Raw genomic sequence first — 24,563 nt, forward strand, 5'->3', positions numbered from 1 at the left:
AGGATAACTTTAAAATCATTTTGCTGCAGAAACCAAGCAGCTGATTTTTTTGTAAAAATCGGAGCTTCTGTGGTTCTTGCAGCCGACTCCCAACACTGGAATGCAGGACTCCTGTAAAGGTAAGTAAAAGTAAGTTAAACTTATTTAAACACTTTAAACACTTGCAAAACACTTACCTTTGCACTTCTGCACCCCTCACTCACCTGAACACTGGGCATCTCGACCCCTCCAAGACCTCAGACCCACGTCCCGCCTCGAAAACTTTTCATGGTTTGGAGCTGTCGGGAAGCTCACAAACCAGCAATAAAAATCGCGAATAGGCAAAAATCGTTAACAGGCAGTTTAATTGCCTTTAATCCCTTCCCACCTCTGGGAGTCGGGTTCCAGCACTTGTCGGCAACCCGACTCCTATGAAATTGACATGGAGGCGGGATGGGGTCGGGACCCCCGGATCTCCGATTTTTATCGCCCGCACGCCTCCAACCCGACTCCAGGGGCTTAGGAAAATCCAGCCCATCGTGTCTATGCTGGCTAAAAAAGAGCTATCCAGCTATAGTAATCTCGGATGTAATGCTTAAGTTATCCACCAGATGGAGGCAAATATTAAAGGGTTCATTTACCAGTGTTTTAAGGTAAGTCCTGCTACACAAGTATTTAGGTAATGTGGCTTTGTGGGTATGACTCATAGGATCCTCCATCTTTGCATCGTGCAGTAAGAAATAGTGTGTGCATGCCTGCAGCTGTAAGAGCTATGTTCTCTCCTAACCTGTGTAATTAAAAAGTTAAGTTTTGGTTCCTGAAGTCTCACTTATGTCAGTTATTGGACCTTACCACTCGGATATCACAGCAGCCTAATCCCACTTTCCTGCTCTTGGTCCGTAGCTTTGTAGGTTACAGCACTTCAAGTGCCTATCCAAGTACTTTTTAAATGTGATGAGGATTTCTGCCTCTACCACCCTTTCAGGCACTGAGTTCCAGACCCCCACCACCCTCTGGGTGAAAAAAGTTCTCCTCAGCTCCCCTCTAATCCTTCTACTTTAAATCTATGCCCCCTGGTTATTGACTTCTCTACTAAGGGAACTAGGTCCTTCCTATCCACTCTATCTAGGCCCCTCATAGCTAACAACATAAACAGGGAATTGAATCTGGGACAATCATGACTAGTCAGCTACTCACTGAATCATGAGGGAAGCCCAATTTGTCCTTTTTCATCAGGGGGGGGCGGGGGGGGAAACAAATGGGGCTCAGTTTGCTTCTGACCTCTAGATGCCAGTAGACACCTGCTGTCCCCCACCCACTCTCGTACCTCATCCAAAAGCTTAATATAGAGACGGAGCTTGTCCTAGCTTCTCGGTTAGGTAGCGAGCCGAAGCAGAGTATTCTATCGGGGGTTGAAGCATATCTTGGAGCTGCCTTATTTGCTTCAACGGTCTTCTCTGTGTTAAATTGGTGGTCACATAATTTATAGAAGATTTACTTAGCACTCCCGATGGCTTCGTGTGTAGGTGCTCCACCCAGCGTGATATTGAGCCATACAGACCAGAAGATCCTAGGTTTGATTCCTGGGTTTGTGTGGGGTTAGCTGATCTCAGGTTTGTCCCTGTTGGAGCACTAGAATTTGCCTAGCTATGCTGGGCTAGAGAAGGAAAAAAAAAATCAGCTGAATTGATATCCGGTGATTCCTACGGGAAATACGAGGGTGCTGAATTTAGATGAGGAAAAGGTCACCTTTGGCTTTGATTCCCCAGCTGGTCAAACTGCCTGCTGACCCTCGCCTTCAAGGCTCAAATGGCTAGTTGAGTGAGCGCAAACACCCATAAAACCATAGGACAAAAATTGGCAAGGAAGAAAGCAAATGTATTTTTTTTTTTTTTTAAATATACTCTTTCATTACTAAAAAAAAGTTAATTTAGCTTTTGAAAGACATCCTGCTGTTCTTTCATGTGATATCTGCAAAAATTACTTGTAGACACAGTCTAGTGGTAAATGAAGACACAGTCTAGTGGTAAATGAAGACACAGTCTAGTGGTAAATGAAGACACAGTCTAGTGGTAAATGAAGACACAGTCTAGTGGTAAATGAAGACACAGTCTAGTGGTAAATGAAGATAAAGAAATGCACCGAAGCACAGTACATTTGTCGGCCCACAGTATTCTTGGAATTAAAAGATGAAGTTGTACTTCCAATGTTGAGGTTTTCCTGCATTGCTCAAATATGAACTGAATTGAAAAATGGCAATTAGGTACAATATTTCGCCGAGGAAAGCATAGCAAAAATGCAGCTGGCTAAATAGTGCAGAAATTAATACAGAACAAAAGCATTCACCATATCAGATGCATGGGAATAAAATATCTTCTAAACCAGAGAGATATATTCTGCTCAGTTTTACCTTAAGGACTCCGCTAACCCCCTACTTTCCCTCAGCCGAGATACCAGAGGTTTGAGCACGGAGCTACAATAAGCATTGAAAACAGTCATCTTACCAAGCCTGCAGAGCACAAATTGGATCAATCTCGGTCACATACACAACAGCGCCCAGCGCCTTCAGAGCAGCGCAGCAACCTTTTCCAACCTATAAAAAACATAGTTAAAAACATTATTTTTTTCTTTACAGTCTGTCACTTTTGAGGAACAGCAAAGATATTAAACGGAATTGTTTTACTGCTGCGTGGTTTACTGCAAGCGATTTCAGAAGCAATGCTGTAAGGAAGTTTAAAGTGGCTGTGGAGAATAAAAGAAAAAACCACAAGAGATAGAAATTTGAAATGAGAACTGAAAATGCTGGAAATATGCAACAGGCCAGTCATCATCTACATGGAATTGCATAGAACATACAGCACAGAAACAGGCCAGTCAGCCCAACTGGTCCATGCCGGTGTTTATGCTCCACAGGAAGAAAGCATTTGATTTCTTCCTTGCCAATTTTTGTCCTATGGTTTTATGGGTGTTTGCGCTCAGCTCACTCAGCTAACCATTTGAGCCTTGAAGGTGAGGGTCAGCAGGCAGTTTGACTAACTGGGGAATCAAAGCCAAAGGTGACCTTTTCCTCATCTAAATTCAGCACGCTCGTATTTCCCGTAGGAATCATCGGATATCAATCCAGCTGATTTTTTTTCCTTCTCTAGCCCAGCATAGCTAGGCCAATTCTAGTGCTCCAACAGGGACAAACCTGAGATCGGCTAACCCCACACAAACCCAGGAATCAAATCTAGGATCTTCTAGTCTGTATGGCTCAATATCACGCTGGGTGGAGCACCTACACACTAAGCCATCAGGAGTGCTAAGTAAATCTTCTATAAATTGTGTGACCACCAATCTAAACCCCAACAGCATAATCTTCTATTCCTTTCACCCATATGTGTTTATCTATCTTCCTCTTAAATGCATCAGAGTGAGAAAGACAGGCTACTGTTTCTGATGGAGTTCTTCTTTAGAACTTGAGACAATGTTTCGTACCCAGAACATTAAAATATTTATTTTTCAATGACAGACTGTATTTCCAGCATTTTTGTTCTTTATTTTCGAAGAGCCATTTCTCTTGATCTGATATTATTAACAGCAGAGTTACGAATATTACTTCCCCCCCGCCCCCCAACCTAAATTCAAAACCAGTAAAGCAAGATTCTTGCTACTCTGTCAGGCCTCCCTGCGTAAGCAGTCTTTCACAACTGGAGCCTTGCCTGGTTTCCTAGGTACAGTGACAGATACAATATGCTCACTATTGCATCCATCATTCTAGCTGATCTGCAAAATAGACGAGGATGTGGGACAAGCTGCACTTAAAAGCTTTTTTTTTTTTTACTTTTATAAAATTGCTCTCTAGATAAATTAGGGTATATTAAAACGTGACAAACAACTCCTCTACAAGAGATACATTAGCCACTGCTACAGCCTCCATACATGCAAGACGATATAGAAAGGGGGAGGGGCTGAGGGAACGCTGAGCAGAACCTTCGAATGCATTTCCGACACCAAAAACATTACTTGGGTTATTTCAGTTTTACATTTGCAAGGAACATGTGGGACTGAAGTACATGTAACACATGAATCACTTTGCTAGGTCTCGGTGATAGCTGCTCTCTCGCTGCCAGAGGGGCACTTTTGTGCAATAAATCGATTGTCCAGAAGTCACTGCACTTTTTCAGTAATGTACAATAGCTTCAGCAGCACCACAACCCAAATCAACACACGCACAGGCAGGACCGTGCTTTTATAGGGCAGCTTGCCAATCAGATATCCAATGTTTGCACAGTGACCATGCAAAAGGACAAAAATCATGATCCACTGCTTGCAGTTAACTGGAATGAGCACTAATTGATAGCATTCAGCACAAAGATTAGGTCACAAACAGGATTATAAAGCAAAAAAAAAGCCATTTTGGTTTTGAAGTATTTATTTCTAGAAGTACTTCAGAGTAATGTTCCCCGTGAGCTGTGCTTTGTTCTGCACGGTCTGTTTCTTTTAATGCGTGGTCCCTTTAAATTTCTGCGCATGAGTGGTATTTACAGTGTAAAAGCCAGTGAGTGGCCTGCGTGGGACCTTTCAAATGACTGCGCGGCCACGCGCACCTTAGCAGAAACATTGCTTGGGAGTAGACTGGACATTACCTCTCCGTATCCACACACTACCACTTGCTTTCCACCGAACATCACATCTGTTGTTCTCTTTAAGCTGGGAACGGAACACAGAAGCAGAACATGAGATTCGTAGTTTATGAGCTGTCCAAGAAGAGCAGGTTTGTAAAGTTAACCGAAGTAATATATGATTGGAGATCCAATGTTTAAAAAGAAAAATCCTCTGGGCACATTGGGGCCTCTTATGTTAGTTGAAGTGTTAAAAAGGAAATAGCTCCCCTGGCAGCAGGAGTGGCATATCTCAGCTGGTGCAACAGAACACTTGCCCAAATGGCCTGTGTCCCTGAGCTAGGGGAGAACAACAACAGGAGCGCACAGCAGGAGTTCCTGCTCCGGATTACTATCCAGTGAATCCCCCTGGAAAGGAGGTGCATGCAGATGGGATCGAGCTCAACCGCGATGCTCCCAACAGTCAAACCATCCACTGACCATCACTGTCTGTGTTCACACACAAAGAGTGACTGCCTGGATGAGGTATCGAAGGCCAGCTGGGACCAGCGGAGACATGTCCACCATGAGTCAGAACCTTCAGGAGAAAATCAGAAGCAAGTAACTGGGGAAGAGGAGAATGGTAAAAGATGTGACTGCACACTTTCAATTAGTACCCTGAATTAACAGATTTTGGGAGCTTCCCGAGTCACACTTATTTTTTGACAGTGATTTTAAAGCAGTTTCAATAGCTACTTTACTGTGGTATTACTGCCCCCAGCTCCTAACACGTGGGTCTCGCGCAGCCAATGGCAACATTAAAGGTGCCGTCTTTCGGATGAGACGTTAAACCGGGGCCCCGTCTGCCCTCTCAGGTGGACGTAAAAGATCCAGTGGCACTATTTCGAAGAAGAGCAGGGGGAAGTTATCCCCGGTGTCCTGGCCAATAAATATCCCTCAATCAACATCACGAGAACAGATTATCTGGTCATTATCACATTGCTGTTTGTGGGAGCTTGCTGTGCACAATTGGCTGCCGTGTTTCCTACATTACAGCAGTAACCACACTTCAAAAAGTACTTCATTGGCTGTAAAGCGCTTTGGGACGTCCGGAGGTCATGAAAGGCGCTATATAAATGCAAGTCTTACTTTTTTTAACTTGCTAGATTAATTTACGTCAGTGCTGGGATAACAATTTTTTTTTTTTTTTTTTTTTTAAAAAGCCTGATCACCTTGGCTACCAGATTTTAGCAAATACATTAATTTTTCTTCACTGTTTCCACTCACGGTGCGAGACTCCTCCGTTGGGAGATGGGGGACACACTAACCCACATAAAGGCAGTTAAGTATATCCCAGAATCTAACACTGAGCTGCCTCACCCAATACATCCAAAGACTTCTAATCAAATATTTCCAATGCCTTTGGCATTTCTCGTAATAATTCAACACACCCAGAGGTTGTGCAACATTTTATTTGCCCTGTAGATTCCCAACCCAAGGGTAGGAAGGTAAACAAAGCACATTTCGAACAACATGTGGAGCGATCCAAATGAGGGAACCAAATGTAATATTTACAAGTTTGCTGACGACATGAAACTAGGTGGGATTGTGAGTTGTGAGGAGGATGCAAAGAGGCTTCAAGGCGATTTAGACAAGTTGAGCGAGTGGGCAAATACATGGCAGATGCAGTATAACATGGATAAATGTGAAGTTATCCACTTCGGTAGGAAAAACAGAAAGGTAGAGTATTATTTAAATGGTGCTAGATTGGGAAATGCTGATGTACAAAGGGACCTGGGTGTCCTTGTACACCAGTCACTGAAAGCAAACATGCAGGTGCAGCAAGCAGTTAGGAAGGCAAATGGTATCTTGGCCTTCACTGCAAGAGGATTTGAGTACAGGAGCAAGGATGCCTTACTACAGTTGTACAGGGCCTTGGTGAGACCACACCTGGAGTAGTGTGCGCAGTTTTGGTCACTTTACCAAAGAAAGGATATACTTGCCATAGAGGGAGTTCAGCAAAGGTTCACCAGACTGATTCCTGGGATGGCAGGACTGTCGTATGAGATTGAGTCGACTAGGCCTGCATTCACTAGAGTTTAGAAGAATGAGAGGGGATCTCATTGAAACGTATAAAATTCTGACAGGGCTAGACAGACTGGATGCAGGGAGGATGTTTCCCCTGGCTGGGGGGGGGGGGGGGGGGGTCTAGAACGAAGGGTCACAGTCTCAGGATACGGGGTAGGACATTTAGGACTGAGAGGAGGAGAAATGTCTTCACTCAGGGTGGTGAACCTGTGGAATTCTCCACCACAGAAGGCTGTGGAGGCCAAGTTACTGAATATATTTAAGGAGATAAGATAGATTTCTAGACACAAAAAGCATCAAGGGATATGGGGAGAGAGCAGGAATATGGTATTGAGATAGAGGATCAGCCATGATCATATTGAATGGTGGAGCAGACTCGAAGGGCCGAATGGCCTACTCCTGCTCCTATTTTTCTATGATCCGGTGATTGGGAATGAGGGGGCTGGGAGGGGTAAGGGGACACGTGTGTTTTTGGGCACAATGGCCACCGATTAAACAAACACAGAGAATCCCCAAACAGCCCCAAGTGAGCTTTGATGCGGTTTTTCGCTTCACATTAAAATGAGTCACGATCATGCTACTGTGCACCCACTTGCACATCCCGGCATGCCAACATTAACAGAGCAAAACCAGCGCCATCCATTCAGCAGAGCATTTTTTGTAGGTTTATAAGCAATTCTGTGGTCAATTAGAAACATGCTTCTGCTGAAATGAAGGAGATGGGTCAGTTACATGCAAAAACCTTCCAAACCAGAAGAAAAACTACTGTATTTCTAACTTGTTTACCCATCCAAGATGGACTCCCTGCAGCAGTAGAGATTATCAAATTTTTGTTTGGTAACAGAATCATTCACATTCATGGCTGGGACACAGAGCTTGCCTGCTTTGGACAACTGATACAATCTGAAATGAAACAAAAGAAAGACGAAACCTTAATGCGAGACCAGTTTTTCTAACTTTTGATGCATGCAAAGGTACAGTTATGACAAGGATGCTGGTGATATGCAGCTGATATAGCCAAATTATCCTGACTGCTCCACGTTGGTTTCTGGCCCTGTGTGTGCATGCAAGAACACATTTACAGAGCTGAATTCACAACATCCAAACACTGGTTCCGTTTTAGTGTTAAAGAATTTGTCTCTTTGCTAACTGTGGCAAATTGGATTTTGCCTGGGCTGCTTAAGTTGATTTTTTATAGGAGGAAAAATTCAGTTGGTTGCGCCTCCCGTTAGCGCCTTAAGAGGGCGCTAACGGGACGCAAAGCAACTAGCACCCGGGCGCAGCACTGCCCACGCCTCCCGCAAAATTCAGCAGGAGGTTAGTGGTGGTGCTAACCGGTAGCGCCCTGCGGCGCTGGCGTCATTAGCGTGCGCAGCACCCCGCTCACGCCCCGGCCACGATCTTCGGGAGCGCCCCCCTGACTTACCGCCGGACGCTATGTCCGATGGGGTCAGGGGGGCGTACCTGCGGCCGGGGAGGTGCAATTTAAAGGCGAGGTGCGGGGCGGCCATTTTTGTTGCTGGCCGCCTGCCAGCACCTGCCTGCGCTCCCGTCCCAGACCTCCTGAAACGCGCCCCCCACACCCCCGCCCCCGCGGAGGGCCGGCTGCGCTCCAAGAGCCCGGCACTTCTATTGGGTGCCGGGCTCTTTTGCCTGCACTCCCGATCCCCGGGGAGCCCAGCTGGGCCCCAGGTCGTGCTGCACTAGGCCCCTCCCCTTTAAGAAGGGGAGGAAGGCCTGCAATACCACGGCGCGACGTGCCACAGCGTGTGGCGCTGCGGCACATAACGCCGCAATATTGACTCACAGCGCCCCAAGAGGGATGCGGGGCGTTTCCAGTAGCGCCCAGCTTCCCTCTTGGGGCGCAACCACTCAATTTCCGGCGCGGGGACGCTAGTTTTTCCAGGGCACTACTCAATGTTTAGCCCATAATATTTCTGCCTATAAATTCAGCATTTTTCTTAACAATAAGCTAACATCTTAAAACCAGGCTGTGTAGAATATTGCAAATGTGTAGAATACTGATGTGAAGTATTAATTAGTTATTCAAAGGGAGGATCGTTATGCATAATCTCAAACATACTCTGCTATTGCAAGATGACTCCTTCCAACACTTGAAGGTCCAGGGGCAGGGGGCACATGCTTAGCTAAGATAGGCACGTGGGAGCCCCCTGCACCCACATCAAAGAGGTAGGCTCCCACCTCAGGCCAGTGACCCGATTGACAGCTCGTTTAGATGAGCCATTCACCTTACAGAATTAAGGGGAGGGGGCTCTCTTGCTTGCCTGTTCTATCTCTCACAGACAGACAACAGCAGTTTCAGTTTTCATAGCACCAATAATCTGCCTGTATTTTAAAAGTCTGAACTAGCTTCAGAAGGAGAGGCTATTTTCAGAGAGTAAGTACATAGCATTTTTATTATTTTCCATAATTGAGTAAAGGAAAATCGATTGATTGTTCATTTATGCATTTTGGGCAAATAAACAAGTTGTTGGTTTGAAACTGTGCCTCGTTTTGGTTACATTTTCAGTCTGCCTTCTTTCAGGAGACAAGGATTCACATGGTGGCACACATCTTATTTCAGAAGCCGGTACAAAGAGCAAGAGTTCTCCATTACAATTTCTGGGTTATGCTATCGTTTAACGGGATACTGGTAGCACTCTGGATCGTAGGGGGTGCAAAGTCCATTTACAAGAGCAACTGGTGACACTGTACCCTAGACAGCATCTGGTGGCAAAGCTCAAAAATGACAGCACTAACATTAAAAAGATGTAACGTAAAATCAAGCTTAAAGGGATGAAAAATAAAGCTCAAGTAGTTCCTAGGTGGTCAGTTTGGCCATTTGGGAATGAGTTAAAAGTTTGCTTCACGATAGCTGCTGTTATACAGCTGCCAATGTGAAGTTGAATCAGTCAGGCTACACACTGCAGCTGGTCTGGACACTTGCCTTGATGTGAAACTCAAACTGTTTCAATAGAAAATGCGTATTTGATACAGGAAGGACATTACTGGTACTCATAAGCCCAATAAATGTGAGAAATATATATAGCTTATCTAGGAATGTAGTACAAACACACCATAGTGTATGTTGCCTTTGACATGACACACAGCTCAAGAAATGCTGTGTAAAAATTACCTACACTCAAGAACATAGTTCCTAAGGTACAGCTCCTGAGCTCCCGTGGCACTTCCACATTGCAGCAAAGCGGAGATCAGGATCTCACATGTGGCAAATTGCAAAAAAAATCGTGCCCTATTGTACCAAGCCATTACGTCACCTATTCATCCATTTTAGGTACTCAAGAAATTTTCATTGAAGGCTGATGCAACAGTAGTGATCTTAGTTATTTCCATTAACTATAGATAGAGTCACGGTTTTCTGCCACTACGCCCCCTCTCCTTTTTACTGAAGATCTCGGATTACTAGTTGTTAAGATAAAATTTCTAAGCCAAAAGAAACATCTTAATATTCCCACCTGTGAACACCAGTCACACTCTCCTCTACAATGCCTCTGATCTTCTTAAAAACATTAGGATATTTCTTATAGACCCAGTGAGTCAAATCTCCACCATCATCCAGAATCTAAGAGGGAGCAAAAACACAGAAAAAGATTGTCACTAACTTTTGCATATGCAACAAAATCTGGTAAATTGACGACAACAGGTTTAGGCTGTGAGGAGATGGTTAAGGAAATTAGGCGTAGTTTATTTAAAGAAAAGGAGACTACGAGGTGTCAGCCGTGGCCTAGTTGATAGCACTCTCGTCTCAGAGTCAGAAGGTTGTGGGTTCAAGTCCCACTCCAGAGACTTGAGCACAAAAATCCAGGTTGCCACTCCAGTGCAGTGCTGAGGGAGTGCTGCACTGTCGGAGGTGGCGTCTTTCGGATGAGGTGCTAAACCGAGGCCCCGTTTGCTCTCAGGTGGACGTAAAAGATCCCTTGGCACTATTTTGAAGAAGAGCAGGGGAGTTATTCCCAGTGTCCTGCCCAATATTTATCCCTCAAATCAACATCACTAAAACAGATTATCTGGTCGTGATCACAATGCTGTTTGTGGGAGCTTGCTGTGCGCAAATTGGCTGCCGCATTGCCGACATTACAACAGCGACTACACTTCAAAAAGTACTTCATTGGCTGTAAAGCGCTTTGAGAAGTCCGGTGGTCATGAAAGGCGCAATATAAATGCAAGTCTTTTTTTCTTTATTGCTAGATTTTGCTCAAGTGTCATTGGAGTTAGTGCAATGGACACAATTATCTTAAGTCAAGGTTATACAACAGAACCAAAAAGGAAAGACATTTTCCAGCCTTACTGAATATTAACAGGATTCTGGAACCAATAAAATAATTCTACGATAAGATATCCTCCAAAAACACATTAGTTTAATCTCAACTGCTGCAAGGTCACTCTTCTCTATACTCCTTCCCTTTAACCACTCTCCCCTTTCACAGATTTTGAAAATCTTAATGGTTATACAACCTGTAATAAGTTACTGCGTAATGCTGCGAACATTTCATAATTTTTCTGCAGCTAGTGCAATGTATAGGCAGATTATTTCCTCGTGGGGGCACTATTAACTAACAGCTATTTAAAATTCTGCCCTTTGAATTTGAGTGACCATTTTTTAATGGGTTTGAGGTTTTTTTTTTAAAATGAAAACTGAATGTAAAACATGTCAATTTCAGTAATTACAGTTCACCAAAGTGCAGAAACTTGCACTATAATGAAATGGATATTGCAGGTTTCGAAATGTCACTATATATCGTTTCACAGTGCCATTTAATTTCACTAAATCAATAATTACTATATTGTGAAATGCTATTTATCTTTTCTAAAGTTCTTGGCTAGTTTTTTTCCAGCATATCTAATCTCCTTTATCCAATTAAGAAAAGCTTAGTCATGTCAGGAGGTTGAGGTTCCAAAGAACTGAGTAGTGGGATGTTGGTTTCACCTCCGCCATTCCAGCTCAGCCACATTAGTGTGCTGGAGGTGGAAGGGGAAAAAGTTTGAAGAGTTGTAACTGGCTGCTTGCAACATCTCCTTGCAGCTAGGGAATGGCAAAGTGCAGTTGGAGGATAGGAAGAGAACAAAGGGTACTAAGAAGATAATAAAAGGATTTGGTACTTATTAAAAAAGGCTAAAAGTCATCTTAACCCGCTATGATTACTGCAGTCTTACAATTAGCAAGAAAGCACGTGAAATGCCAGAGTGCACGGGAAAGCTTTGCAGCTCATTCACTTCTGTCACAGTTTTGGTTTAAGGAATTAAGTACGCTGTCCTTTAAACTCTGGGACCTCGATCTGAAACCAGCCCCCACTTGTGCCGTGAAGATCCTGCTTGAAATACATTGGAACAGCCTGCGCCCACCTCCTTGCAGATACAGGCATGTAGCACAGGCACCCTGTGGCACACATCGGCAATCTTGCTCCGAGAGACCACAAGAATAGCTGGTGTGGAAAACGGAAAACTTCACGTTGCCACAATCTCTTCAAAAGACTGGAGTTAAAGGAAATGCTGGAAAAAGCTGAACAGCGCTCCAATTCCCAGCACTGACACGCTTCATTTTTATCTGTCAGCACAAAAGAAAAGCATGTGCAGGTAGATAAAGCCATAAAAAAAGACAACTGGGGGCACAGACTACAAGAATAAAGTATTGATAAATATTCACAAAACATTGGCTAGGCCACAGTTAAGAACACTGTGTGGAGTTTTGGGCAGCTCATTATAAAAAGGACTTTTAAAAGCGAGAATGATGTCATGGATGGGAAACTATGGAAATGTGAACTACTGGGACTATTTCCATTGGAGCAAAGATTTCCATTGGAGCAAAGAAGGTTAAGAGGAGATTTAATTGAGGTTTTTAAAATTATAAAGGGTTTGACAGAGTGAAAGACTATTTCCTCTGATTGGGGAGTTAATGATGAGGTGGTATCAACTTAAAATTGTTACTAAGAGAGTGAAGAGAAGTTAGTAGAAATATCCTTACAGAGTTGTTGGAGAATGGAATGCTTTGGAGGAAGAAAACCCAATAATCAGGGTTCTCGGTCCTCAACTTGGCTGGAACAATAGCTCATTTACCATATTTGCTTGCCAGCCGTTCATGTTCACACAACAATCGATGCACCACCAGAAATCATCTTCAGACTCCCCTTTCCAGGCAAACACTGCAAATCCTGGGGGAGGGGGGGGGGGGGTGGAAAAAAAAAATTATGGGAAAAACTCAAGATATTTGTGAGTTATAACAAGCTTAAAGGATTCAAAAGCAAACAGATTGTTCAATTGAGTGATAGAAGCAAGCTCCACTGACTTCAAACAGATTTTCCATAATTATCAGATTATCATTTGCAAAATACAATTTGAAGAAAAGTCTTCACTGCAGTAAGGGTACATCAATGAACCAGACTCTCCAATATTCATTGGGAGAATCTGAAGGGATCAGCTGATGGCATTTCATGGGTGAGAGCATTTTACTAATCTTACCAAGACCAGCACAATTAAATTCATTGCTTCTACTCGACATTAGCTAGGTGACATTTTAGAAACACAAAGCACATACACTATCTATTTGGTGCCAGCAAGAAAACTTTACCAAATTGACATAATGTAGTTTTTTTTTTTTTTTAAAAACAGATACACTGCTAATGCCGCTATTTTCTAATTGAAAATCTTCTGCACTTCAGGAACTGTTTAGGTTAGAGGCTATACAAAATAAGGCCGTCATTTCCAGTCCATTGCAACTTGTCCCTCCAGAGTCCCAACTCTTCCGTCTTCCTCACACCTTTAAACATCCACCTTGAAGAGGCAGGACCGCAGGTTAATGTCCCCTCTGAAGGACAGCATCTCCTGACAATGTGGCACTGTCACTGGACTGTCAACGTAGATTAGGTACTCAATCCAGCTCAAAACCACAACCTTCTGACCCGGGGCGAGTGTTAGCTTGGCTCAGTTAGTGTTTTAGAGGCATCACGCTTAAACAGAGCTACACGAGACACATTACTACATAAGCAGACAAGAAGTATTTTAAGTAAATAAAGACTTGCTTGCGATAACTTTATGTTAGTACCAAAAAACAGACACAGGCTGAAGGAGCTCAGTGAGAAAGTTTAAAAACAGTCATATCCTTTAATAAAATACAAACCTGCTGCTGGAGACTGACCAATGACCTGAGCTCTTGGGTGCTTCAAGGCTAATACCAATTTCTGCATAGCTTTGGCTTAGAATCTAAATTTTAGTAATGGAGGATATTGTACATAGTTGCTTTTAGCATAAGCATTAGACACACTTTTTTAAAAAAGAGCTTTAATTTAAAAGAACATTTGATTGAAGGGAACAATTAGTTCCCATTAACAATTGCCCAGTAGTTTGAAGCGACATTGGGGAGAAATTTTTCTTTTAAACAAAACACAGAAAAATGCTTTTTTTATCTCCTTAGTTAAAAGCCCATTAGTAAATGTACATTCTCAGATAGTATGTTTGAAAGCTGCATATTCCTGTAGTTTCAATTGAGAGCCAATAACTGCAAAGAAACACAGGTATTCTGCCTTCTTTCATTAAATGAATTTTGGCTCCAATACAACTAACTGATCCATGCCCATTTATATTGCAGTACCTCTTCTACTGAAAGCATGTGACTAGTTGCTGGTGCCCATTTAAAATTGTGGAATTAATTCAGAGCTTCTGCAACATTAAAGCAACTATGCCTATACAAACCAAGCAGGTGTTCCAAAAGGATCATGACTTTAAAGCTACTGCACACACACAATCCTGCAATTCTGTTGTAATTAAACCTACCATTTTTGTTTACATGAAGCTTTTTCTCTCAAGTACACCTTCAGAATTTCATCTTTCCTAGATCCGGTACTGAACTGAACTGAACCCGTGCAGCTTTTTATTCTCCACTATTCTTTCGCCCTCAGCAAGAACAGCAGCGTAGTCCGGACCCCATACTTCTTCAGGAAGTTTGCCTAAAGCTGCAGTTTGCCGCTGGGCTAAGGCCACGGCTAAATTATCCTCTTTCCCCTCCCCAAAATGGGATTGATCAGTCGCTGCCAAAAGAATGCCTTTTCTAAGTGGCGGCCTAAACAAGAACCAGTGAATGTCCCCAGGGAGGGGACAACAGTGACCTGTCTAATCTGTCCTGTGCTGAGCACCATTAGAATCCGTGTTCACAGAATGCCCATTACGAGACAGTCACTAAAGTTATTACTCTGAATGTATTGTTACTGTATATAAAAACAGGTGTTAACTACTATTACTATATTGCATGCAAGTATAAAAGTCATGCACACAGGCTATACATACAGTCCCAAACATAAATGAACTGCCAGCTTTCACCAAAAATGTATGACAGTTGAATTTAAGCTTTTGGTCACGAAGCTTGAAATACCACAATTTGCTGACTGCTGCTGGTAGCTGCGCTCGGGTAGGTTACCCTTTATGCCTGAAGGAATTTGACAAGAATGGTATGCTGTTGGGTCATTAGTGCATGGGGGGGGGGGGGGGGGGGGGGGTGCAGGCAACCTGTGCAATTTCAGACTGCGGACAGCTGCTTTTACATTGACCTTAGAGGGTGCTGCAGCCTCTGGTTTGAGCGCCCGGTGACAACCCCAAATGTGAACTTGCCTGCTTCACCAAGGCCGGCTACTGGAAGGGCCTGGTGTGTTTTTTTTTAAAAAGCCAGATCTTCCATGTCTTAGTGAATTGAGCAAACATCCTCCAAGGAAAATACAAAAGCAGCTTTAGTTTTCAGCAACCACAGCTTGATACCAAACCAGTGTCAGTTTTCCTAAAAGCACAGAGAAGCCAATACTTTTTCAACATCTATTTAACAAAAAATACAATTTTTTTCTACGACTCATGCATGCCGTTTCTCCACTAGTTTCTAGCTATCCTTATGAACAATTTTCAACTCTTTTGGAGGGGTGGGGTTTGGAAAGGGTGAACTGGGTCAGCTCAGCTATTAATATTTTTAAATGCTTTTACGCTGCATGCAGTAAACTGGGGCAAAATGAAAAGACAGACAGACTTGCATTTATATAGCGCCTTTCACCACCACCAGACGTCCCAAGGCGTTTACAGCCAATGATGTACTTTTTGAAATGTAGTCACTGTTGTAATGTAGGAAACATGGCAACCAATTTGCGCACAGCAAGCTCCCACAATCAGCAATGTGATCACAACCAGATGATCTGTTTTAGTGATGTTGATTGAGGAATAAATATTGGCTAGGACATCAGGGATAACTCCCCTGCTCTTCTTCAAAATAGTGCCATGGGATCTTTTACGTCCACCCGAGAGCAGACGGGGCCTCGGTTTAACGTCTCATCCAAAAGATGGCACCTCCGACAGTGCAGCACTCCCTCAGCACTGCACTGGAGTGTCAGCCTGGATTTTTGTGCTCAAGTCTCTGGGGTGGGACTTGAACCCACAACCTACTGACTCAGGCAGGAGACACTGACACACTCTGAAGCTCACATTTACACTGTATTAAGGGATCTGCAGTTTGTACCCAAGAGCCCCAGCTGCTGCAGTTTCATTTTCACGGTCCTAGTGCAAAAAGACAGGTGATATGATGCAACGTTTACACACCAACTTTAATATTGCAGCTAAAGTGGATGCATAAACCTCACTGTTGAAGGCAAGCCTTGGGTTGGCACCATGTTCCTGACATCCACACAGCAGTGCTGGAGATATCCATTGATTTTTACCTTGGTTGGTTGGTCACCTTGGGCATCTTTCCGTAAGCCACATACTAACTGTGGTTAAGAGAACACATTTTCATTGCAACTGATAGAAATTATTGGTCAGGGTTCACACAGCTCACAGAGAGAGGTTACAAAAGATTCTGTAACCTGCAGCCACATCAATATATTTTTGCTTGTCCTCACCAAATGCTGAGGGCATTTCAGGGGTTGCTGGGGGGGGAAAAGAGAAAGAGAATGGAGATGGAAAAATTAAAGAATCAGACAGCATTGGGGAGCTAAGTTAATATGAGCAGACACAGTCATTAGCTCAGTGAGTTTTTGGTCAGTTCAACTGTACATGTTAATTCAGCTCCCACGCACTGCCAGATACAACTCCTTGGAGTCAGTTGTCTCAATTAGGTTAGCACCATTTGCTGTTGGAAATCAAATGCAAAAAAAACCAAGAAAACACACAAAAATAACAATCATCAGTTTTCAAAAAAAGTGATACTAATGATTAGGCTCATGAGGAGCAGCATCATATATTTTTTTTTGAAGAGGCAAAGTGGAATGACAGTAATTCCCCAGTACGTCTATCCACAGTGCGGCACAAGGGCCAGCTGGAGTGACAGGCACGATACGGAATCTGCCTAGGGAATGGTGGCTGATGCAGGTGGGCGGGGATATACATCTCATCCTCATGGGAATGGCAGCCCTAGAGACGGTCTGTAATTAACACATTTCAGAGGAATGGAGGGGTTTATTTTGGCAGGTGGATGGTAAAATTAGCACCGTCAGTAGATTGTTTCACCGCCACTAAATTAAGGTGACTTACTTCAAAATGGATGTTGATGGAAGTTGGAGGGGGATGGGGGAGTGGGGGGGGAGGGAGGAGAAGAAGAAAAGATCTTTGAAGGAACTAAATTAAGATTGTTATTTTCTGCATTACTCAAAGCTGGTTCACACAGTCCCTTTACTTACTTTGGATCAATATCTAAAAAGGTACATAAAAAAATTAATGGGGAACTGGAGAACCACCAGCAGGTATTCTATTTTACACAAACGCAAATTAAAAGATTTTTTTCATATAGTAATAAACACAAGACAATTAAACCGGTTATTCATGAGCTACAGGTCATGAGCTGGTTCAAGAGAATCAGTGGGACAGACAGGACAGGACAGGACGACACACAGACTTTGTGTAACCTTTGCAGGAGTGCCCTGGAACCAAAATAAAATTAGAGAGTGGAAAACAAATATTGCAACAATGTTAAATACCTTTCGTGCAACTGCAATGTTTCTCACTTTGAGGCACAGCAACTTGAAATACTACAATCCTAAACCTCACTCAATTTGCTGAGCAAGGGGAGTCTGGTAAGCAATCAGTTGTCACCAAACAAAAATGATAAAAACTTTACTTAATGCAACCGATGACCAACATCTTCCATTTCTACAGTCCATTGTGATGGCTTTGCTTCGAACTTGAATAACTACATGCTGCTTGATGTACACATCTTTGGATGTACAGTTATTACTGTTTGATTTATCCGATTTTAGTGATTGGAATTCTACTGAAAAACTTACATCTGCAATTTAAAAAAAAATGTAAACACAATTTGGACTAGGTGTGCGGATATATTTTCACACGCATGGGTTCAGTACATTTCATACTTATTACATTTAATGGCCCACTTTAAATTGCAGGCAAATCAAACTGAAGATCTAATGGTATTAGGCATAGAACATGAAAATAAACTGCAACATTGCACAAGAAGTGAATCTTCTAAAAAACACAAATCCATCTCTCTGGACTCATATCTTCGACTTATAAGCCTTTTCTACAGTAAAGAGACATAATAAATATGTCTCAGGACAATTATCACCAGCAGAACAGAAAGTTTTTGTACAGGGAAAGCCGTCAACCAGGAATTAATGGGCTTCAAACAACCTCATTTTGTTTGTGTCTGTTCGGATGAAAAGAGTACAATAGAAGCTGGATTATTTGGCTTCTCTTTTATCCATTTGAATTTTCAGTGAAAGTGGACAATCAGGGCTTCGGTGCCCTGGAAACTGGTGTTAGTCAGGGCTGCCAGAAACTATTTTGAAACAATTCAGCTTACAGGGAGGTGCAAACGCACAGATTCAGCAGCATTTTCACAGCAGGCGGGGCTCCTTAAAAATCACCTCTTTTGGTCACCCTAAATGTCTCCTTCTGTGGCTCGTGTCAGATTTTGTTTGATGACTCTCCTGTGAAGCACCTTGGGACGTTTTGCTATGCTGGAGGCAAATTATTGTTGCTATTCACAGGACAACATGCATGTTGGAGCGTATCCTAACATGCACCTAGTCCTGTTCACCCATCATCCCTGTGCTCGCTGACCTACATTGGCTTCCAGTCCAGGACATTTTATTACGTTAAAAGGCACTATATAAATGCAAGTAGTTGTTGCTTTGGGTCCAATTCAAAGCCCAACACCTACAAAAATTCTGTTTAGGCACAGTAATGCACCATTTTGCTGTGTGCGTTTCAAATCATTGTGATGCACTCATACCTCACCTAGTGCTGGTTATTTGCCAGTTTTATTACTGAATATTTTGATTTTTATGGAATATTCATGTAAACTTCTACAACAGATGAGGCATTACTCCAACTCTCTTTTCAACAGTTGAACATCAATACAGCATTGCCATTCTGGATTATGACTATAGTCTCCAAGTTAAATAATCAAAACTTATTAGACACTACACTTACTCTTACTTACACTTAGATAATTTGGAGGCTCTCAATTACCCACTAATTCCAGTATCAGCCACTGAGGGCCCTAGCATTCCTGTAGGTAATCAAGGTGCTTATGAAGATATCTGTAACACAGGGAGACAGTATACTACAGGCCAGAATGTTCACTGGAACATTTGAGTTGATGCTGTTTTGGAGCACTTTACACATTTTAATTTTCAGTTAGAATTCTCCCCCTAGAGAATTTTAATTATCTACTGTGAATCCAGTATTACGAAGGTCTGTAGAACAGCTTACTCTGTGCCAATATACAGCGTACATCATAGTGGCAAGATGTGACGTCTTGGGAAGAAGTGCGGGGGGGTTCAGCTATAGCCTCCCTCAAAACTGCTGAGAGGAGGTCTGGAGCATCACCAGATCTTTGGCTGGAGAATGATGGATGGTGCAGGGACGCAAAAACAAAATGATAGCTGGAAGAACATGAGAAATAGGAGCAGGAGTAGGCCATTCGGCCCTTCGAGCCTGCTCTGCCATTCAATGAGATCATGGCTGATCTTCTGCCTCAACTCCATTCACCGGCCCTATCGCCATATCCCTTGATGCCCTCACTAGTCAGAAATCTATCGACTTCTGTTTTGAATATACCCAATGACTGAGCCGCCACAGCCCTCTGGGGTAGAGAATTCCAAAGATTCACCACCCTCTGTGTGAAGAAATTTCTTCTCATCTCAGTCCTGAATGGCCTACCCTTTATCTTGAGGCTGTGGCCCCTGGTTCTAGACACCCCAGCCAAGGGAAACATTCTCCCAGCATCCATCCCATCAAGCCCTGTAATAATTTTGTATGCTTCAATGAGATCCCCTCTCATTCTTCTGAATTCAAGAGAATACAGGCCTAGTTTACTCAATCTCTTCTCATACAACAGTCCCGCCATCCCAGGAATCAATCTCATGAACCTTCGTTGCACTCCCTCTACGGCAAGTATATCCGTCCTTAGGTAAGGAGACCAAAATTGTACACAGTACTCCAGGTGTGGTCTCACCAAGGCCCTATATAATTGGAGTAAGACTTCTTTACTCCTGTACTCAAATCCTCTTGTAATGAAGGCCAGCATACCATTTGCCTTCCTAATGGCTTGCTACACATTCACATTCACTTTCAGTGACTCATGTACAAGGACACCCAGGTCCCTTTGAGCATCTGCATTCCCCAATCTTTCACCATTTAAGAAATACTCTGCCTTTCTGTTTTTTCTACCAAAGTAGGTAACTTCACATTTATCCACATTATATTCCATCTGCCATGTTCTCGCCCACTCACTGAGCTCGTCAAGATCCCCTTGAAGCCTCTTCACAACTGACACTTAGCTTTGTATCAGCAGCAAATTTGGAAATGTTACATTTAGTCCCCTCATCCAAATCATTGACCTAGATTGTGAATAGCTGGGGCCCAAGCACCGATCCTTGCGGTACCCCACTAGTCACAGCCCGCCATCCTGAAAAAGACCCGTTTATCCCTACTCTTTGTTTTCTGTCTGTTAACCAATTCTCAGTCCATGCTAGTATATTACCCCCAATTCCACGTGCCCTAATTTCATTCACCAACCTCTTGTGTGGGACCTTATTGAAGGCCTTCTGAAAATCCAGATACACCACATCTACCGGTTCCCCTTTGTCTACTCCACCAGTTACATCCTCAAAGAGTTTGGGAGAGAAAATTACACCTTCGCTTCCTGCTCGGCCATTTGTATCTTCTTACAGCAACAAACAGGAGATAAATCAGTGTATGATAAAGCAAAATTAAAAAAATAAATCAAGTGTATGATATAAAGCAACAGTTGGAGAGGAATTTCTTCACTCAAAGGGTCATGAATGTTTGACATTCTCTACCCCAAAGGCCTGCGGCTGCTGAACCGTTGAGTATATTCAAGGCTGAAATAAGAGATATTTTTGGACTCTAGAGGAATCAAGGGATATGCGGATTGGGCGGGATAGTGGAGTTGAGGTCGAAGATCAGCCATGATCTTATTGAATGGCGGAGCAAACTCGAGGGGCCGTATGGCCTACTCCTGCTCCTAATTCTTATGTTCTTATAAGCAATAAAAAAGCCACATAAAAAAACTCATCTTTTTGATCAGTTTCAAAATATCAGCAATTGAAAGAGACAATGATGACTTTGAGCTCAGAGGCAAAATAGGCAACTTAGAAGCGAGACCCTCGGTGGTGAAGGACTGTGACCGCACGAGGCTGGCTGCTTCCTGCCTGCCTCAAGCTCTCGCACAAAGACAACTTTAGGAGATTTATTGGTGCCGTGGTTTCTTCATACAGTGTACAAATTTTACCTTGTGCCAACAAAAACATTGTTATAGAATAGGGCTAATGTTAAAAGACCGTCAGCAATAGTCATTCTGCTGCTTCGTAATACACAATGTTCCACTGTTAAAACAGTTTCTCAGTCTATGATTTTTTTTAAATTTCAAATCCTGGCCACAATATTAGGTTATGTAGCTAGGATGAGAAAAAGGCATCAGCACCATAGACACTCAATCAATTTCTTGCCAGATCTCGTCCCCATATACCAGCTCTCCCTCCCCATACCTTGACTCCCACCCCTCCAAAGGATCGAGTTACTTACCTCCCTTAAAAAAAAATTAGTGAACATAAACCAATCGCACAGTGGCCTGTAAAACTCGGAAAAACAGCATATCTTCAGGAGTAGCTATAGCTGCTTTTAACATTGGAAGGGAACCACACTCGTGACACAGGATCCTGGAAACACAGATTTCATGTAGCTACCAGAAAACCCAATGTAAGACTGTTGGGACTCACCAAGAATGGGGGCCAGAAGACCCGCCACTGCAGGCACTCGGCTTCAGGTAACCCAGCAAGCCAATGGGTGGTGCGATCCTAGCTGGAGAAGCAGCAGGACGTTTACAATATTCCGTGATAGTAAACTGCATGGCATTAGATGGGTTAACTCCAGCAGTTTTCATGGGTATATTTGAGGGTGCCTATGCTTTGACTCTTGCCAGTCTTCGGTTAAGCTCCCTAGACTTAAGAAAGTGGGGCATGCCTCCAAGTATGCCTTCCACATTGGGCAAACAGAAACTTTGAGGATTGCGTACTTAATAACTTTCAAGCTTAGAGAGTATGATACTCGGTTTCCAGATGCGTCGGATACATTAAAAAAATTGGAATCGGCTCCACTGTTGGCTCAGTAAGATTATCCAATGAGTAGCTAAGCTATACAAACCAAGACTGCTGCTTCAAACCCCAGTCTGTTCTGGGTTAGCTGATCTCAGTCAGGACAACAGTCGAGGTGCTAGAATTGGCCTCAGCTCCCCTCGATTAGGAAGAAAAATAGCCCAACTCCTCAATCCCTGCTACAAACGTGTGTGCAAACACTGCTAGAGGGCAGGATTCAGGTTTGGTGAGGGCACCCCCTGCAGTTGAATAGCCCATCACAACTCACTGCGAAGAGCCACATGAATAATGGCCACTTGGCTGAAGTACAGATGGCAACCAGCACCCATGGATCTGTACCTCAGCAATGAGTCAATGCCTTCAGAGAAAAGGGAGAGCAGAAAAATGACAAAAAAGATGCCAAGTTACAACTATACCTGCCTTTGGCCTGCAGTCTGTACAGGATAATAAACAGCACACCAGAGTTAAATGAGGCAAACGGCAGTTGGCAGCAAAGGAACAGAAACACTGAAGTGTGAACTAATATGTAAATAAAATATGAACATACCAGCCTCAGCGAGAGCAGCTGCAACTTCATTCTGTGTGGAGTAAATATTACAGGCTGCCCAGCGACACTGTGCTCCAAGAGCTCCCAGGGTCTCTATCAGGACCTGCGACAAGCACACAAGGAAGAAGTTAACACATGAAGGGTGCCACACAAGCGGCTTTTATTCTGCATTTATAGTGGGATGACTGTTTTTAAACGGGGTTTACCACCCCCCACCCCGGGTCTCCAGCCTTACTGAACCCAGCCAGTTTAATTTGGGGTTGCTGCTGGCTGTGCGAGAACGCACGCCTGGAGCCATTGCACCTCACTAAACCCAACATAACAGCATCTACATCGCTCGCTGTGTTTCAAAATAAACGGGGAGTTAGGCTGAGCAGTGCAGTGGAATGAAGATATTTATTCTGCAGCCCTTGAAAAAATGCAATTCTCAAGCAAGTGCCACACAGTGCCTCACAATCAAAGATACTAACTTTGGTATGCAGCTGCAGGGTCCACTCAATTATGTTTTAAAATGCACTAACCCAACAGTACGAGACACTTTCGGAGCCCCTTTTATGATGCGTGTGCGTGTTGGACCTGTTCCTTTCATAGCTTATGTGCCAAGTGTCTTACCAAGAGCTCATCTCCCGAGGGAAGCGAATAACCACAAAACTGTGAAATTTCTTATTGACTCGTTGAAAATAACCCACCAAAACTTTACAGTACCAGATAACATCACCACTTACATCGTTCAACCTTCAGAAAACATATTCCGCACAACCCATTTCTACAGTCTCAACAGCAGAGGAACTTGTGTTCTGATCATCTATGTTCACACTTGGCCTTATAAACTGCTAATATAGTCTTAACCAGACATCTAGTCAATTTCTTACGAAAAGCTAATCAACATTACATTAACTGCTTTTGAGTAGAGTTCTACTCGAACTCTTCTCATCTTGTTTTTGAAGCTAATTCATTTATTCCTCAGGTCCTCTCATTCCGTGACCATAGTTGACTCTTCGCGCCCCCACCCCCCAGGTCTATTCTACGGACTGTTTGGTTAGTGACTTCAACCAGGAAAATGGTGATGGCGTTAGTGTGACTTTGATGTTCCCAAGCTAGGGAGGAGAAAGAGAACAGCAAGGGTTCCTGCTGCTGATTATCATCTGCTGACATCTGCCAGAAATACACTTCAGGCAAGAGTGTCTAATGTGCTTTTTACTGACAGTAAGCTGGCAGGCACCTACACCAAACCTCCTCCACTTCCTCTGCTACACTTACACAATGACAACAGATCTTGAAGATACACATTTCAGATAGACAGATAAAATCCTGAAATAAGTTTATTTTCCAATTTACTCCACCTTGCACACTAAATACACCAACCCCTCCTGTGGTACGATTCTACTGGCACCAACAGTCCTTTGGTACCTCGCTTAAGTAGCTATTCTATACACGAGAACCCAGACAGTGACTGTTGGGAGTCTATCTGGCCATCGAAAGCATCACAGCCAAGTCCAATCCTGTCTTCAACCAATGTTCAACCACGCACTTTTCAGCTCAGGCTACTGGTTAGTGGCAGAGTTTTCTTCTCCCTGGTCTAGTAGATTGAAAACAACCATAGCACACCCACTGCAGCGCTGCTGATGTCAATAAAAGCAAAGAATTGGAACCTCCTGGTCTTTTTTTTAAATTCATTATTGGGATGTGGGCGTTGCTGGCAAGGCCAGTATTTATTGCCCATCCCAGTTGCCCTTGAGAAGATGC

The 24,563-nt window shown here is 43.3% G+C and overlaps 1 protein-coding gene across 2 annotated transcripts in view; it reads right to left on the reverse strand.

The window, feature by feature from the left end:
• Positions 1-24,563, reverse strand: part of LOC147105077 (S-adenosylhomocysteine hydrolase-like protein 1) — a 111,308-nt gene that overhangs the window by 22,469 nt on the left and 64,276 nt on the right. For both annotated transcript variants that reach the window (XM_086011141.1, XM_086011143.1), the window contains exons 5-10: positions 22,818-22,920; positions 12,726-12,820; positions 10,127-10,233; positions 7,437-7,553; positions 4,608-4,671; positions 2,484-2,572 (exon numbers count right to left, since the gene is read on the reverse strand). In XM_086011141.1, coding sequence (XP_085867267.1) covers positions 2,484-2,572; positions 4,608-4,671; positions 7,437-7,553; positions 10,127-10,233; positions 12,726-12,820; positions 22,818-22,920 — 575 coding nt within the window. The remainder of the gene's footprint in view (positions 1-2,483; positions 2,573-4,607; positions 4,672-7,436; positions 7,554-10,126; positions 10,234-12,725; positions 12,821-22,817; positions 22,921-24,563) is intronic.

This window comes from Somniosus microcephalus, chromosome 18 (assembly GCF_052327205.1).
Source record: "Somniosus microcephalus isolate GS21.2 chromosome 18, FLI_Smic_1.0, whole genome shotgun sequence".
NCBI classification, from domain to species: Eukaryota; Metazoa; Chordata; class Chondrichthyes; order Squaliformes; family Somniosidae; genus Somniosus; species Somniosus microcephalus.